The sequence below is a fragment of the Emydura macquarii genome, unplaced genomic scaffold (genome assembly GCF_026122565.2).
Source record: "Emydura macquarii macquarii isolate MOO-44397 ecotype Brisbane River unplaced genomic scaffold, CSIRO-AGI_Emac_v2 contig_212, whole genome shotgun sequence".
NCBI classification, from domain to species: domain Eukaryota; kingdom Metazoa; phylum Chordata; order Testudines; family Chelidae; genus Emydura; species Emydura macquarii.
This window is the reverse complement of record NW_027130349.1, coordinates 6,550,612-6,569,440: the sequence shown is the minus strand read 5'-3', so window position 1 is coordinate 6,569,440 and position 18,829 is coordinate 6,550,612. Positions and strand designations below refer to the sequence as shown.

The following is an 18,829-nucleotide window of genomic DNA, read 5'->3' as shown; positions in this document are numbered from 1 at the left end:
ATCATAAATAATCTGTTTAATCTATTTTTAAGTACTGTTAGTTGGTATTAAAAGGGGTGCACTTTCTTGTCAGTATATGCTTTTGTTATTTTGTGGGGGATGAATTGGTGGATAGCAAATTCAGAATGGGGAACTGGTCTTTTCAGTCAACCTCATGGTGGAAAAAGCCATTTGTTAACAATTTATCTTGTATAATCCTTTACTGTACACTTTGGCAACATTTGTATAATTTGTCAAAGCAATACAGTATCTTGAATTTTAATAACTTTATTTTTTTTGTTTTCAGCACTTTATTATAAGCTTTTCAATTCCTGGGTGTACTGGACATAGGTCTAAAAAAGAGTTGGGGAACAGCATTACAGCAACTAACAGATTGCTTCAGGTTGATACTAGGTAGGCTAATATGTTCTGGATTGTGGGGGTGGGGTGGAAGTTAATAGATAGCCATAATGAGTTGAATAATCCCCGAATTCTTCTGCTTTAATATCTGATGCTTTACAAAGTCATTTGAGGATAAGCATTTTAGAAGCTTCATTATTAATTTAGAGCCCAGTCCTGCGATGTGCCAGTTCACATGGGAGTTGTGGCTAGGGTGACCAGATGTCCCGATTTTATAGGGGTAATCCTGATATTCGGGGCTTTTTCTTATAGAGGCACCTATTATCCACCACACCCTGTCCTGATTATTCTCATTTGCTATCTGGTCACCCTAGTTGTGGCTGCTCTTCACTTCTCAGGGCTAGGTCCCTATTGGTACTAGCTATGTTATGGCTTAACTTCCTTTAAGTCGAGCAGAAGGCCTTGCATTGGAGAGAACTTCACCTGCCCTGACAATGTATCTTGCCCAATAAAGGAAATAACAAGGGCTTCTGAAAAGCCTGGCCTTTCTTTTGGTTAAAAGTGCTAAGCTTTTTAGGTAAGTAGGAATGAAGAAGCAGAATATGGTATAATCACAAAGGTGCAGTTTTATTATATTGGAAGCTAATATTTTGTGCTCTTAGAAATAAGGGAAAGTGAGTTGAAAAAAATACAGCTGAGAATGGGGAAATGTTCTTCTTCGGGCTATGTACCATCCTGGTGTACACAGCAAATGAAATTGAAATCACTCGGAGGGTATTATAGTATAATGGTCTTAGTCTTTATTATATTTTACACATGTAAAATAGACAAAACAAACTTTTTCCAAGGAAAATATCTATTGCCCTGTTAAAAAATTACTTTGTTTGCAAACAACTATTAAACTATGCAAAAAGCTGAAGAATTTGTCCTTTATCACAAATTTAGAAAAAGCCATTTAATGTACATTATAAATGTAAAAGCAACTAGAAGAAGAAAAAGAATGCCAGAATGACATGTTACATATACATTCAGACTCGGTTGATTCATACTAAGCTAGGTGTGCAAGGGATTTAAGTCCCAGTCCTGCAAAATCTTAAGCATGTTCTTTATGCATGCAAGTAGTAGCATTTAGGGCAATGGGAACTATTTGCATGCTTGAAGTAGAGCATGTGCTTAAGTCTGTGTAAAACTGGGATCATAAGTGTTAATCAACAATCACATAATGTACCATGCTTGCATATAATTTTTCATTTAAATGGAATACAAATTGACATGGATTTTAATCTGCCATGCAATTAAATTATTATAAATATTTAATACTTGATATGTCACAATATTTATGAAACAATATTTTGTTTGTAAGCAAACATTTTAAAGCTCTGTTCATAGAATAATTCTCTGTACGTTGAACTTTGGAATACTTCACTGTAAGGAGGGGATGCTGGATTTGAAGTGGATGATATTCCACCAATCTTCTTGTCTAGGAGGGAAAAGAATAAGGTTTGCATCGTGCAGTGCATCAGTGACCATAGTGCGTTTGTGAAATAACTATCTTTTGTTCTATTTTTGGACTAAAGAAGGATGTTACATAAATGAATAACATATGATAGTGGGTACATTTTCCTGTTGAGTGAACGTACAAGTCCTTGGTTACATACTGAAATGTGTAGTTTTTCCTTTTTTCATTTTATACAAAGGATCCTCTGGGATTTTCCCCAGGTTATTTTCTCTCATTTCATTAAAAGGCCCTTATGTAGTCATTTACACCTGTGCAAAGTAGGTGTAAAATGCTACTATTATGATTTGGTAGCAGTTTATACCGGCTTTTCACTCATTTCGCTCAGGTACTGTATAAGAATAACGACAAAGGTGCATTGTACAAGAGCATCAGGTTCCAGAACAAGGACTCAGACTTTCCCTATGGGAGTTAAGATTATTACTATTAGGCTTTTAGCCCTTAGTAATTTCAAATTTAGGTTTGGGTGCGGTGAAAAAGAGTGAATATTGCTAATAGCTAGATCTAATAAAGATAATAACTATGAAGAAACAACCATGGTGAAATGAGGTTTTATTTTCCTGTCAAAAGACTCAGTTCTGTGTTGTTTATTTCTGATACAATGTGCATTTAGGTGCACCAATATAGCCCAAATCAAAGCTAATGGTAGTCTTGTTTATTATGTTATGCATATATTCAAAAGCCAAGTTCATCCTCCTGCAGGAAGGGACTCAGAAAGAAATCCAGTATTGCCAATCCCAGATGTTCAAAAATAATGATTCAGGTCCCAGAAAATCATGAGATTGCATTTAACATGATATGATTTTTAAAGTATACTAAATGTTGTGTTCTTATTTGCTTGCTGGTTTTCGAGCCTGTCTAGTGAGCTCAGGCCATGTTTTCCAGTTTTTCTCTGAAGTCCTGAAACATATTTTATGTGGAGATTCTCAAATAATCATAAAGTCCAGGGGCTGGGGCTTTAAGATAAACACCCAATATTGTAAGACTGATCATTAAAATGATGTGTTGAAAATCTCTTGAGAGGATCCCTTTGCCCACTAGCAAAGACTTTGCCCCACATTGCTCTATCAAGTATAGGATTTGCCCTCCCGTCCCACCTCATCCCTAGCCAAAGGTCACAGAACCTGCCCCAACCTAATGCTCTCTTCCTGGATCCATGAGATGTCAGGTCATTTGCATAGAGGCCTATGCCTCCACAGAAGTTCTAGCCCCCAGTAGGTCCCTCTCTCAGTGTGGCTTCATTGGAACTGTGCAGGAGCATCCCTGGTTGCAGCTATGCCAATGCTTCCCAACGGGGTGGGTGGGCTCAATGGAAGACGTAATAAGTATCTTTTCTGAGGGTTAGAGAACATTATGCATTTCTCCCTAGCCTGCCCTTCCCTCCTTGAGATCCCTAAACTGGCATTGCAGCCTCTGCAAGAGGAGGAAGAATGGCTGAGTCTCCTTCCATGCAGATGGTGGGAGGAAACATGTGGCATCTCCCCTTTGTATGTGAATCTAGAATAGGCCTATTAGTTAGAGAGCAGTATTTATCCCAATATTGTATGGCACAACATTATAATGAGCTCTTACAAGTCACTACATCTATTCTGAATTTGTTCTTCTCTACGTTTAAAAAGTGTCAAGCACAGCAAGATGACCTAAAGTATGATCAGAATGATTAGTGGCCTTTTATTTTTGATTAATGAACATGAAGGCATGGGCCAGAGTCCTGGAGTGCTGTTCTATAGCTATGACACAGTTATCTTTGGACAGAACATTTGCCTCAATATTGTCTCATCATAGATATTACTTAGAGCTGGAGGATCTAACATATAAATAAGTATGGTCTATGGATCTTATGACAGGTCTGAATTTTACAGACCAAAACACTGAGCATTTGGTTTTGTTTTTCATACCACTTTTATCTTCCATCTATCTAATGGAGAGACAGGCATGGACTGTATCATGGACCTAATCCTGTTCTATCTTAAATCATTTGCAATGCGGAAAAAATAGATGGATACTACCAAGTTTTAAGTTCACTATACAAGGAGAAACAACTTACCATACTTAAGAATTCTGCTTGTAAAGTTGCAAAGCTTTCCCAGCTACATATTCAATGAATTCAGAGCTCCTTGTACCTAAATCATGAGGAACCTTAACTGTGAAAGTAGGTGAAGTCAGAATATTCACATCTACCACTGTTTCATTCAGACTGGAAGAATCTGCTTCTTGGACACTTGGTGACACCTGAAATAGAACAATTCAACACTTTGGTTACTGTAACCTTGTACACTTTGTCAATTTGTTAATATTTGTTTTGTAACCTCTCAGTAAGAAAAATGAAAAGGGAGGGCATTTTTAAACAGGTGTTTTCATCTAGTTGCTTTCTTCTGAAGTGAGCAATAGCCTTCTAGATTCATTTAAAAATACATTTTAAGTCGGTCTGGGGGGAGTAGGTGTGGCAATTATGCACTGCACCACTACAATAGAAATGTGCACATTAGTGTTTGTACAGTGCTTTATTCATGCTAAGTATCATTGCATTTAAAAAAAAACACTTCTGTCTTCTTATTTCTTAGACACGTGACAATGAGGGGCCCAATTTGCGCACACATATGCACATGTTGTCTTATTAATTTAAATGGGTGATTCATATGATTAGTTATTCATGCCTGCATATTTACAGAATCACACCAGAGGTTTACCTCTGTATTTTCCAAAGCAGACAATTTGAAGTCAGATTGGAAAATGTTTGGAAATATTGTTTGTCATGCGTGTTCCTGTTTTTGCATTTTTCTTAAACAAAAGGCAACTGTACTATATTGAGTCGATCAGTGTGAGATGTTGTCTCAGGATTAAAGCCCTCAGAATGGAATACAGTCACTTATTTTTTACATGATGAAACCTATAATACTGGGAAAAATAAGAGCCTACTCCTGAAAGATACCATAGAGAAGGATTATGTGCACACTGTGTGAGTGGTAGTGGCATGGCCAATGAGTCTACATAGAGTCAATGTAGAGCAGGCTACAGCTGTGCTTTGCAAAAAGAGAGCAGGATTTGTCCCTATACCCCTATGAGGTAGCATTATATATCCTTGCTTTATTACTGTGTGAAAGATCAGTGGTTGTTTATGAGGTATTTATTGGACTATTTTTGTGTGACCTATGTTGTAATACAATTCTTTACATTTTTGGTATTTGGAGCTCTGATTTTGTTATATTGATCTAATAAAGATGTATGTGTTCTGTATTACCCATTGGCAGAGCCTCCCTTCTTCTGGAAAGGTAATCTAGGGGCAATCAAATTTGTTAGTGCCAATTTACTCTTCTCAGGCAGTGATGCAAGTTGGCCCTGTCAGCTATCCATCATACTAAAAGGATTTAGAGTAGAATAGTTTCTAATCCCTGGAGTTTCAGATCATCAAGGGATTATCAAGTATATTTAAAACCAACCTTAGTAACAGCTTAATGTTTTAAAGACCAAAAATAACACACTATCCTCCCAACCTGTCCAGAAGCTTAAGTGTGAGTGAAATATAGAGCATAGACATCATTGTGCAGTAGTTATTTCCCTTTTAATAACTAGCTTTTACCTTTACTATATTGAAAATGTTTTCTGGTCCGATGGTCATGTTGGATAGTTCAGACACCCACCCAAATCTTTCTTTCATTTTGCTCAACAAGTAGGCAGTGTCTTCTGTGTGACGCTGAACCACCTGGAGAATCTGCTCATACTGGTCACCAGAGACATTAACCAGCTTAAATGCTTCATCAAACTTTATGTGTAGTTCAGGGACATTTGGGCAGTCTGGTTAGAAAACAGACATCAAACTTTATTGGAAAGTATTAATGTTTTGCACTTATTTATGTGCATATTAAGTACAGAGACATATATAGTTTCTATTTCTAGTGTGGGTTTAAAAAAAAAATCCAAGGTAATTTTTGCTGAAGTATTTCAGTGGATTTAGGTTAGGTACATGACCTAGATTCACTTATCCTTCATGAAAACTGGACACTGGTGCGTTAAATAAAAATCTGGCCATTACTACATATAGAGATTTATGTTAGTGGATAAATGGGCTATCACCTCCTTTAATTGCCTGGTAGCCCTTTATCTGTTCATTGCAGTTATGCAATGCACAAGGGAGCCTATAATACATGCTGTTCGCTTTTATTGCTGATGAATTTTAAGGCCTAATTTTATTTCAGATGAGCAATAAACATTATTACGTAACTAGACTAATCTGTTACTGAACTTGCAAATGTAAGCATAATAGTAGCTTTTTAGGTTCTGTAAACAGCTATGCTCATTCCATGTGAAATTAGAATTTGGCCCACAATGTATCATTAAAAAACCCTTCAAAGAACTCTTTGTGGCTATAATTTTAACTTCCGTGCTAGTAAATAAAATGGGCTCAATCCTAACATTTAAAACTCCCAATGAAGTCTCTTAAACTGATCAGTTACATTGTATTTCTTTTTTCTCATTCAGTATCTTGGATTGCTGTATTTTTAATTACAAAAATGTGGGTTTTAAATAATGGCACTAGATTATCTACTCTTCCAGACAAATTATGACAGTCAAATTCAAGGTATCCATTCCCAAACTTCATTACAAAGCCGTGCATTCAGTACGGTCGCACAGTGCTATGGATACAAACTGGCTTCAGTTATACATTCAATAACACACAGCTTTGGTCATTTGGGATCTGTGTTACTGAGGGGAGAAAGTTGACCAGGCCATTGGGATTACCCTGCACACTTTTCAAACTGTGCCACTGATTCTTTAACTTTTGCCAGGCCAGAGCCAGAATGAAGGTACCTGGGTTTAGGGTACTGTGGCATTTAAGGCATCACTAGTTTGGGGGAAGAGGAGGGTGGAGTGGCTACAGACGTACCACACAGCAGCAGGAGTCTCGATAGCAATGCTAGCTGATTCAGCCAGAATTCCTCTAAGGTCTCTTGGAGAGTGTGCCAAAGCTCTGCCACCCTTTTACACCATACAGTGTGCCCTCCCAATTTCCACTCACCAGCTCAGCTCTGCTGTCTGGTGAAGAAAAGAAGATATAGCCATGGCTCATTCAGTCCTCACTTTCCATTTGAGGAATTGAATCCCAGGTAAAATTATGACTGGCCCAGTGCAGGAGTACAGGGAGAATGCGGAGGCTTAGAGTCTCCTTCACCTCCCCCCCAGCAATTTTGCACCCAGGCAGAGTCAATCACAATATGGCCCTTTGTTTTCTCTGGAGGATAGCATCTTTACCAGAAAAATGCATACTCATCTTGATGTGCAACATCACTTTGGAACTGAGATAAGAGTGTTAACAACTGAGTTATACTGACACTGTGTGGAGACTTAGGGAAGGGTAAATGAAATCATTTGGATCAACTCTGTGGCTTTTGAACTCACAATAATAGTAAATCAGTAGAAGTTGAAACTTAACTCCAAAAATATGTAAATAGGACAGTAGAAAATTATAGCATCAGAATCTGCACACACAAAAAAGGTCTCTGTTTTATCATGGACAAGATATTATAGAAACACACTGGAAAATAACTATTTACCTCTCATCAGGTTATCCTGACATTTCTGACATCTCTCATGAAACTGCAGGCATCCTGATGAATTCTGACGGAGCTCTCTACACAGAGTTCTTTTGTGTCCTGGCATGATCTTTGAAAACATGCCACTTTTGTCAGAATCTAGAGTGAATATACAGTATAAAGTGAGCCCACTGGTTATGGCCCTATTGATATTTTATTGTTTGTTTCCTACTCCATTATTTTTTAATAAAACTTCCAGCCCTGAATTCAAAATGAAGCATAAGACCAGAACAATAGGAACCCTTATAAAAAAACCTACAAAATTATTCTGCACTAAAGAGTCCAAAACACTTCCTATAGTGTTTTGGTCTGTTACTGCAGAACGTGGGTTCTCAGCCTGCAGGTTGTAAACTCCAAGGTTGTAATCAACTGGCCAAGAGGGGTTGCAACCATTGTCCCTTTATTTACTGCTAAATGAGAGTGGAATCACAAAACTGGTTTCTGTGTTACTATGGGATCATCATATGGAAAGACTGAGAACCCCTGCTGTCCAGTAATCTACCTTTTTTTAAAATAAGGGAGTTTATTTTTAGATATACACTAGCATAGAATCATAGATTTGTAGAACTGAAAGGGACCTCAGGAGGTCATCTAGTCCAGTTCCCTGCACTTATGGCAGGACCAAGTATTATCTAGACCATCTCTGACAGGTGTTTGTCTAACCTGCTCTTAAAAATCTCCCATGATGGAGATTTCAAACCCTCCTTAGACAATTTATTCCAGTACTTAACTACCCGGGTAGTTAGGAAATTTTTCTTAATGTCCAACCTAAACCACCCTTGCTGCAGTTTAATAAGCTCATTGCTTCTTGTCCTATCCTCAGATGTTAAGGAGAACAATTTTTCTCCCTCCTTCGTGTAACAACCTTTTATGTACTTGAAAACAGTTATCATGTCCCTCTCAGTCTTCTCTTCTCCAGACTAAACAAACCCAGTTTTTTCAATCTTCCCTCCTAGGTCATATTTTCTAGACCTTTAATCATTTTTGTTGTTCTTCTCTGGACTTTCTCCAATTTGTCCACATTGTTACTGAAATGTGGCACCCATAACTGGACGCAATACTCCACTGAGGCCTGATCAGCAGGAAGTAGAGCAGAAAAATTACCTATTGTGTCTTGCTTACAACACTCCTGCTAATACATCCCAGAATGATGTTTGCTTTTTTTGCAACAGTGTTATCCTATTGACTCATATTTAGTTTGACCTCCAGATCCCTTTCTGTAGTACTCTTTCCTAGGCAGTCATTTCCCATTTTATATGTGGGCACTTGATTGTTCCTTCCTAAGTGGAGTACTTTTCATTTATCCTACTGAATTTCATCCTATTTACTTTTAGACTATTTCTCCAGTTTGTCTAGATCATTTTGAATTTTAATCCTCTCTTCCAAAGCACTTGCAACCCCTCCCAGTTTGGTATTGTCCACAAACTTTATAAGTGTGCTCTCTATGCCATTATCTAAAAAACTGATGAAGATATTGAACAGAATGGATCCAGAACTGATCCCCGCAACACCCCACTCAGTATGCCCTTCCAGCTTGTCATTTATTAGGCTACTTGGTGGTTTTGATTCTTTTGGTCTTTGGAGGTATTTTAATAAAAAAAAAAAAAAGATATACATACCAAAAATGTATATAATATATTTTTAATTATTTAAGATATTTTAAAGAAGCACGACATGTTTTCAGATCTTGTCCTAAAAGGTCCAAACTCTTGGTGAGTAAATTTAAAAACTCAATAAGCTAGAGGGCAAGGCTAAGAACTGTCCATTCCAATTATTTAGAAACATAAGTTTTGCTCTACCAGAGTGTATCATTGGACTATCTTGTCTGGTGCTGTGCCTTCAGTGATGGCCTATACCTTTGATGCTTCAGAGTGAGGCAAATCAGTCTTATGAACAATTTATAATTATCCAATTATAATTTATAATTTATAATTATCCTCGCCAATTTATAATTATCTGGTTCAATATGTAGCTGTTGAATACTTATGCTACACATGATTTCAGCTAACTCAGTGAGAAAGCAACTAACAAAAGCCCTCCCCTCCCAACCACACCTTTTTGTGTTTGTTTTATAATGCACAAAGCTACAGAAAGTTACTGAGGGCTGAGAGCTGGAGGAAGCAAGCTCTCTTCTTTCTCGCCCCAATTGCTACACTTGATTCTGATCAACCTGGCATCCCAAAGTTGCACTCTGTTTTTACAAAGAATTACTGCTCCAAAAGTTTGACTACCTCCTCTCCATGGTTACAAAAGGAGTGAGAGTGGTGTCAACGACCTGTCTTATGATGCTCTCCTCCACCCCTTCCACCTCACCCTTGAAAACTGTTGTTACTATCCTCTCAAAAACAAACAAATTTAGCTGTTCTAAATGGAATTCCTCCCATTTGCTGGAGCACTTCATGTCTTTGTTTGTGTCTTGTTGTCACATTAGATGCCTGTTACAACTACAGGCAGGGCGCACAGCTGCCTGACACATCTGTTTCCTGACATTTTGTGAGGGCTGGTGAGGTGTCTTGACATCCTTAATCTTTTAGGAGCAATGGAAGCATATCAGCCCAATATGTGGTTCTTCCTGTTTAATGTTAAGATCAGATTTGTCAGCCAGCCACGTGAAAATCCATATCTGCCCTGCACACCCAGGAAATCCTGCAAATGCTTTGAAAATTATTATAGGAATCAGGCTCTGTGAAGCCAGTAACATAGTAGCATTATATGGATCTGGAGGATATGGCATGCTGTCTTTTATTTTATTATTCCAAATTTTAATTTGGCCAATAAAGTTATGTTTGATCCATATCTGCTTATCCAAGAGAGTTTGCAGACTTTCACACAACATATGTTATCTTATTTATAGCCCAGACTGAATTGCTAACCATTTAGAAACCATTGCTAACACTTGTAAAAGTTTGATGTTATTGGTATGTTTTAACTTCTTCTAACACTTGCCTTTGACTTGTTCTGGCAAATCTCTTGTCCTGCTTTCAAATGCTTCAGTAATCACCTCGCTGACATCTTCAAACAGAGTCTTGCTGAAGTCAAAAAATATCTGGAGGAAGCTTACTGTACCCCAGTCTTTCTGAAAACCACTATTTCTCATAGGATCCTCAGGTAAAGCAGGCATATAGTAGGGCTCAGTTAAGTCCAGATCAGACATGAAATATATTTGAAAAGATTGATCAAATTCTTTTTGCATCTGTTTGAAAAAAGCAAAGCTTTTATCAAATATTGTGCTCATATCCAGTAACAGCTGGCTAAATAAATCTTCCATTTGTACTAGCTGGGCATCTTCCTTCTCGGGCTTTTCATTTAACTGGAGGTCTTTTCCTGGATCCTCATGAAAAGTAAAAGTCAATGGAGACATTTTCCTGAAAAAATCTTCAACCTGTATATGCAAAAATATTTGGCTGTCAGATAAGTTATCATATCTTCATCCTGTCAGGGTAGCTGCTATAAAGAATTTCTTCAAATGCCAAAGGAGATGAAGGAAATGCATCCCTGATATCTAGCCTATTTTCCAAATCATAGCCTATTTTCCAAAGATTATTAAGAAATAAGTCTACAGGGTGTAAATACTTACACTAAATCCTAAGACACAGTTAAGACCTGATGAAAAGGGGATGCCAGTCTTTGAATCAGTTGGCCCTTAATCTACTAGCCATTAAGTTAGTATTAATATCTGAAGCAGGGCCCCAAAATTAAATTTGGGTATAATCTAACAAATAATTTGGTCTTTATCTGGAAACCATCTTTGTGAGCTGCATTATAGTAATGTTATTTCCCTGTTGTTCAGACATTCTCTCACCAAGACCCAAATCCTCAAGTTATTACTCAGGCTACAACCTTTGAAATCTGTGGAAGATTGGCCCAAGTAAGAACTAAGGAAAGTCTTCAGGATTTGGCCTCAAATACACTTTTCTTCCTTGTTTTTATTTATTTTTAAATTTGTTTTTTATCAATATAAGTTTGTCATTACAACTAACAAAGTGAGGGCTTTATAGAACTCATACACTTCACTGTGGAGATTACAAAAAAAAAAAAAAAGCCAAAGAAAATGTGATGTGACAGTGTGTGTGTGTTTAAAGTATGGTGCTACTCTAAAATAATTACTTTGTAAAAATGGCATGATGGGGTTTCAAGTTTATTGTCTCTCAGTGCCTTCCAGAGCAAATGGGCTCTTTTAACCAGTAAAAAATAAACAGCAGTACTGCAGACTTGCCCTAGGAGCCGAAAGGCAAACTGTGTTCTTTCTGAGTTGTGTATTATCATTAGTAACTCTGACTCAGCCGAGTCATATTCAGGTGAAGTTAAGATGTAATTAAAATGTATGCTTTGAGATAAAGATTTTGGAGTTGGAATTTAGATAACAATTTTCTTGACAATGAATACGCCAAGAAAGAATCTGTTCTTTCTTTCAGAACTGTATTGACTCCGCAGTGCTAACAGGAGTTAAAAGTAGTAAAAAAAACCTGTATCTTTGCTTCAAAAGTAGTAGAGATGACATGGAATAAACACATGAAGGAGAGCTGTTGTTGATGCATGAGGATGCAATTTTTTAAACAGTTACTTTACTGAGCAAAACCAGAGTTTAAGATGTGTTGTTTCTCAGAAAAACCAAAAGTTGTGGCATTTTTCACAAATAATTACTGAACAACTTCACTCAAATTCTACTGTGTGTTGCATCATTATAACTCTGGGATAACTCCACTAAAGTCAGTTACTCCACTGATTTCAGTAGAGTCACCTCAGAGTTACATCAGCATTGCAGAACTGACTCAATGTGCAATGTTCTGAAGCCAAATGAAATCTGTTTCACCCAAATCCATGTTTCCAGATCCCCATATCAAATTGTTTTTGATAACCCAATACTAATGGCATATCTGCCCATTTCAGAAAACAAAATGTGCTCACTGTAAAAGGGCTAGGTGAAGCAGCAACTAAAGGGAAAAGCTGACTTTCTTTTTACCTTACCTTACTTGTAAACGTTGACAAGCCGTGCTGGCAGGCTGTATATAATCTCATGCAGTTACTTTCTAAACAAGTTTTACATTCATCCCATAGATTTCTCAAAGACACCTGACATTGTCTTTCTTCTTCCTCTAATCGTTCTTTCACTTCATCCATAAGCCTCAGAGCCTCCTAATTGAGAAAAAGGGTCACAATTTCTTCACTAAATGTAATTAATTATAGTTTTCACATTAGTGAAACACTCAGCCCACCAGTAATTAAGTTCTCTGTAGTTATTTGTGGATTATCCTTTGTCCCTAACAGAAAGCCAGATGTCCCTTTGCCCGAATTGCATGTAGAAGAGGCTGGAAACTCTGTAGTGTTTCCCTGATGTCTTTCACTTAGTGGACATAGCCCACAAAACCCTGGATCCCTGAGATCCATTTTTATCTCACAGGGTATGCAGAGACCCAGGCTATAGAGAGGCCCCTGTGCAGGAGATGTTCAGCCCCTCACACCCACAATCTCAAATCTTTATTTTCCCATACAGTATTCCAGAGCACTGTCCCATTTAGCTTATACTCCCTTTTGTAGTGCATTGCTCCATTTGTTGATACTGCTCTCCTTTAGCCCAAATATTTCAGTGATCTAAGCTCCTGCTTTCTGTAAACTCCTTCTCCAATAAAGAAATATAGAAAAGTATTGAATTTCCCCTCTATTGGATTTTATTGATTAAAAGCCTTTAGTGGAGGCATTTCTTCTCTTACCATTTGCCAGATGTTAGGAGCTCTTTCCACCCTGCACAGATGCATGGTACTTTCTATAGGGCTTGTTCCTATTAACGCTTCATTTTACATGTGCTAGAGCACAAAGCCAAGCACTGATTAGGATAAGCACTTCAAAATGAAGCTGACACTGGAACAGAAAGGAAAGCTCTCAGCACCAGACAGGGGTTAGAGGTGAGTGGCCTCTCTCTGCCAGTGCAAGGCATGTCTTAATACTTTACATTTCCAAACAAAATTCCAGGTTCTTCGGAAGCACACAGGCTCCCTTTAACTTATTTATTGGCCAGGCTTGTTCCTTTCTGGATTCTGGCAGCAGGAGACAGTTGGCTCATTACTGTGGGGACAAGGTCCTTGAAAAAGGACTTGTATAGACTGTAAGAGCGTACTTGGGGGGTAGGGAGGGTTAACCGCTCTTGTATTTATATTATTTGTTTTCTGGTGTCCTCATTTGTGCTATATTTTAATGTAGCCCTGCTGCTTCTTATGCTCAGGGAATAGTAGGCTCTGCAGAGGTGCTCTTTCCATGCCAGCAGGTGGGAAGTGGTGTAAGGGGTTAGAAATGAGCAGAGTCTTGACTCCATCTCCTTTAAGGTGCTCGGTGGCGTAGCTCTGTTGCTATATCAGGAGGTATATACTGCATCAGGCATACACTTGGCACATTTTACATCCTTCCCAGAGGAGTGGAGACCAGGAAGGAGATCATGACTTCCTGAATCATAGACTCTTCTGGGTTGCTCGATGGGCAGCATAAAAATGTGCCATCCTCACTCTGGGCTGCATCACAAACTGATGATCTAGCCCATAATGTCTCTGATGAGGACAACTAATGATATAAAAATGATCAGATATCTTTTCCTTAGATTTTAGCTACCAGTTACCTGCTTTTCTTCACTGCTCTTCTTCAAGGTTTTCATCAGATGTACATGTTTATCTTCATTCCTTTCCATCATAACTTTCATTTCCTTAATGCCTATCAGAGCTTTCTTTACCTCTTCATCTACATATTTCTCACCAACTTCAGATAAAACTAAAAAAATCAGATCAAATTATAAAATGAACCAGATTTTAAAATGGGGCCTAAATGCTGTATTGAAGTAACACACTCTGGTAACAAGGGATAATGAAATGGCTCTATTTTTCTAAGCAGACAAAAGACCATATGCTTAGCTGGTGCAAACTGAATTCAGTGGAGCAAAGATGACTTACACCAGCTGAGGATTTGCCCCAAAGCCTTCTGTTGATCAGATATATGCTCCTATTGTAGCCTAATTTGATCTAGTTCAGGTTAATCCTCAACCACCTGTTTTTAGTTATCTGACATATTTATTTTTAATCCTAACTACTTCTCTTAACTTTTTTTTTTAAATATAGTTTAAAAGAATCTTACTTCAATTCCCATTAAAATATAGGGCTTCATTTAGCTCCTGCTGAAAGTAAGTGGCAAAATGACCATTGACTTCAGTGGCAACTAGTTTGGCCCCTGTTTTGAAAACAAAAATCATGCAATCATGCAGAGCTATGAGACATAATCTGCATTTGTTTCCTGTACAGAAATCCCATCAACATCAATGGGAACTATGGAAAAAAGTATATGTTGCATATGAAATTATAAAATGCATTTTATATATCATTCTTTTCTCTTTTCCTATCTTTCTTTCACCTCACTTTTTGTTGGACATAGATATGTTTCTGATTCATAGGTTTATAATTGGTCCTTTTTGTTGTAAGCAACAAAATAAAAACACTTTCAAAATGCACTATAGATGCTTTTAAAATCAAGGTATTTTATCCATTTTAATAACTTTTAACAGCAAAGGGGTCCAAGCACATAGTTCTGGAAAACTTGCAAAATTTTATCGTGTATAACTAGTGGTTTTTATGGACCACCTTAAAATAGGAATTTATAATGAATGTTTTATGGGTGCTTTACTTCAGCATCACTAGAAACCACCAATGTCATACATCTTAAGGTTCCACACTTGCAACTGGCTCTGCATGGACAGATTTTTGTGCAGAATCCTATTTACTTCAATGGGACTGTATGTGGGAGCAAAGGTCCTCCTGCACAGTTCTGATTGCAGAAATTGGCCCATGAGCTTTCAATCTATACGTAATAAAAAAAGCATACATACTTTTCAGGTGTTCCTGTGGATTGATTTCCTCCTCCTTTGTAGGTGCACACTGATGGCCCCTCAGCCATAACAGGTATATCAGAAATAGCCAACACAACTTCATGTTCTGTCTGCTTAAGGAGTAGAATAATTAATAGAAGTTAAATGTAAAACATTAGAGACCCATCATGCAAACACTTCATACTAGATGTAGTGCTTATTACCATGAGCAGTTCCATTGGTTTCAGTGGGGTACTCCTATTAGTAAGTGTTGTGTCCTAAGATTCCCACTCCCTCTCATTTATCATTAAATAAGAATATATATGGTACTGTAATACAAGAGGCTGATCCTGCTCCCATGGAATCTGATAATTTTGCCATTAAGGTCAAAGGGCCCAATTCAAGCCACATGTTTCTATTAAATATGGGTTTTTTGCTCCTTGTACTCCATTAAATTACCTGAATAAACATTCTGAAGCTCCTTTCTGGGACATCTCAAAGACTGGCCCTTTTTCACTAAGTGCAAATAGCTATAGATCTTGTACAGCACCAATACGAGACTTCAACTGAGTATTCAGAATTATACCTAAATAAAAGCAGCAGCAATGCCTGGGAAAATGCTAACACTATTTCCAAACTTCTTAAATAATGTTCAAAATGTGATAAAAGCCCAGTCTTGAATATTTTTTCTCTTTTATATAGTACACATCTGAATGTTATGATTAATTAAAACCCATTAGTAAGGTTCTCTTTTTCTGTCACAGGCTAGATTCTGATCTCATTTGCATGAGTGTAAATCCATTGTGTCAAGTGTAAGAAATCAGAATCAGATCCCTTGTTTTTACACTAGTTTATTATAGAGTATTGTAAATTTCATTCAGCTCACTCACCTTTCTTCCAATTCACAAAAAATCTTTGTGACACCTCATTATATTATGTTTACTCCTTTTAGTTACTAATTCTGAATATAAATGTATCTGTACTATATACACATGCCATATTACAAAAAAAAAATCTTCTAAGATATTGTTTTCTTCCTCACCTCCAAAAAGGTGTTTCTTTTGTGTCCTAACTGTATTTGCCATTATCATTCAAAATAATGCTAAATGTGTTAAAATAAAGAATAGATGTGGTGAGATATTGGGAAATAAATTAATTATATGAATCAAAAATACACTGACAATAAACTGAAACATATTTCTGTACAATAAGTTAAGAAAAAATAATTTCATTTACTTTATTTCCCCTTCATACACAGCTATAGCATAAAGGGGTTTATTTTTAGAAAAGTGCAGATGTAGTTACAAGTTCTCATTTAATCAAATGAAAGATAATGCATAAGCTCTTTTTTTAGGCAACTCACCCTTTCCAAAGCAACACTAATGGTATAGTTACAAGTTTATATATAAATTAAGGTATATTTATAGCATGGATTTTCTTTTATATTCCCCTCAATAGCAGATGAACAATTAACTTTGCAAAGAAATACAAACCAGTTAACCAAAGGAATCTAGAAAATAATGTATATTTACCACTAATGCTGAAATATCTTCTTTGTCAAATTGTTCCCAGCGTCAAGAAGGAATCAGACTGTTCTGATTTAATTTTCATGTGTGTTAGGGATTTTGCCATGTTCTACTTATCTGATGACAAGGTACTTAATCCTATTAACGAGATTTTTGTGATTAGGCTATTGGATTTCCCTCTGTTTCAGATTTAAGACTTGCCCATGCTTACAAGCAAAAATAAACACTAGGGGGAGTGTTGGACATAATTGTTTGTAACATAGATTTGTTATTGTTTTTCACGGTCTGAAATTCCACTAATGCTATATTTTATCAAAATAAATATGTTATAAGTAGGGCTGCTCAAAACATTTCAAATGAAACGTTTATCTGTTGGAAAACAGGGTTTCAGCTAAAATTGATTTTTTCCACAAGACAGGGTTGGTTTGGGGGGAATTTTCTGTTGAGAAAGTTCAAATGAAATGTTTCACTTCAGGTTAGAAGGCATTAATCTCAGTCTGCCTGAGCTACTGTGAGTGCCTCATGGGAGTTGTTGTTCTGAGTTCCTTGTGCCCTCATTCTGCACTATGAGCCCTTCTCCCCAACCAGACAACAACTCCCATTGTACACCACAGTTTGTCCCCGTTATTGAGCCATTGCATAAAACGTTTAGATTATTTCAACTTTTTGTTTTGACTCAAGACAAAAACAGATGTTGAAATATAGGAATTTCCTGCAGTACAGAGTCATTGTAAGTTTCTTTCATTTATATTGTATGAATATAATTTGTTCCTAATATAGAAGAGTTGTTTTTATACCACTTCAGATTCCTACTTGGGATAGCCTACTAGTCTAAACACCAAGTTTGGAACACCTGTACTCTCTGAACTAGACAGTGTCAACCTAGTATTTCATGGTCAATAAATTAAGAGGTATATAATGACATCAAAGATCCCAAAGTTCTTTTAAGAAATAGGTCCCGATCCTGCAAAAAATTACATATATGTGTAACCTTAAGCATGTGACTTGAACCGAAGCTAAATGCAATGGGACTTCAAGAGGACTACCCCACGTGTTCAGGTTAAGAACATGTAAATGTTTTTGCAGGGTTGATCCTTACAGGTTTTTTGCAGTGTATAAGAATTGGGTAGTAACCTTTTAAATGGTTTGTGAGCCCTCTAGTGGCCCTCACTGTCTTCTATGTTTCAGAAGTCCCCAGAATCCTTCCAGAAGAGCAACAGGTATATGTTGATAGGCCTTGCATGTTATATATGTTTAGTAAACATGGTTCTTCTTTCAGTGCTTGCTCATGTCCATTCCATGTAGGTGTGTGCTGGAGATTTTTCCCTCAGTGGTATCCATAGGGCCAGCTCTAGCACCTTCTGCAGTGGCATGTGTATGCGCCAGTATAAGGGGTGCTCCCTCTCAATTCCTTCTTACAGCCCGTGACAGTGCTGGAATGTCCTTCCTTCGGCAAGCATACTACCAGTGGCTTCTTCTATAGCTTTAGTGTATACAGTTCTGTTAGATAAGTTAATTAGTTAAAGTTAGTTAGAGATAGTTGTAGTTTAGTCCTACAGGGGACTTAGCCTCAGGAACGGAGCATGCCTCAGTCCCCGGGCTTTACACCATGTGCTTTGTGTAAGAATCCCATGCCCATTAACGATCCACACCAACGCTGCTTAAAGTGCCTGGGCGAGACCCATGCCTGGGCTAAGTGCAGGATCTGTAGAAACTTCAGACCACACACTAAAAAGGATTGGAACATCAGGTTAAGAGCGCTCATGATAGAGTCTGCTCTCAGCCCGGACTCCAAGCCTGGCCACTCAGATTCCATGCCCAGCACATCGGAGTTGACTTGAAGTCCCCGGCTGGCACCAAATTCATCCCAGCACCAGGCACCATCCCTGGTGCCTACGATGCAGCAAAGAAGCTGCATGCTGGAAGAAGGCGCTTCCCAATCTCTAAGAAGGACAAAAAGGGAGCAGGGGATGAGCTAAGATCTGTGCCAGATCACTCGTCTTCCCTGGAACTCGGG

General features: G+C 37.7%; 1 protein-coding gene across 1 annotated transcript; it reads right to left on the bottom strand.

Annotated features, from left to right (window-relative positions):
- Window positions 1-3,907: 3,907 nt before the first annotated feature.
- On the bottom strand, window positions 3,908-15,410 carry CLUL1 (clusterin like 1). The gene is made up of 7 exons (XM_067546047.1): window positions 15,308-15,410; window positions 14,054-14,202; window positions 12,415-12,582; window positions 10,393-10,828; window positions 7,408-7,545; window positions 5,436-5,650; window positions 3,908-4,087 (listed from the first exon to the last, which is right to left on the bottom strand). The coding sequence occupies exons 1-7, from the start codon at window positions 15,408-15,410 to the stop codon at window positions 3,908-3,910; spliced, it is 1,389 nt and encodes a 462-aa protein (XP_067402148.1).
- Window positions 15,411-18,829: the final 3,419 nt, after the last annotated feature.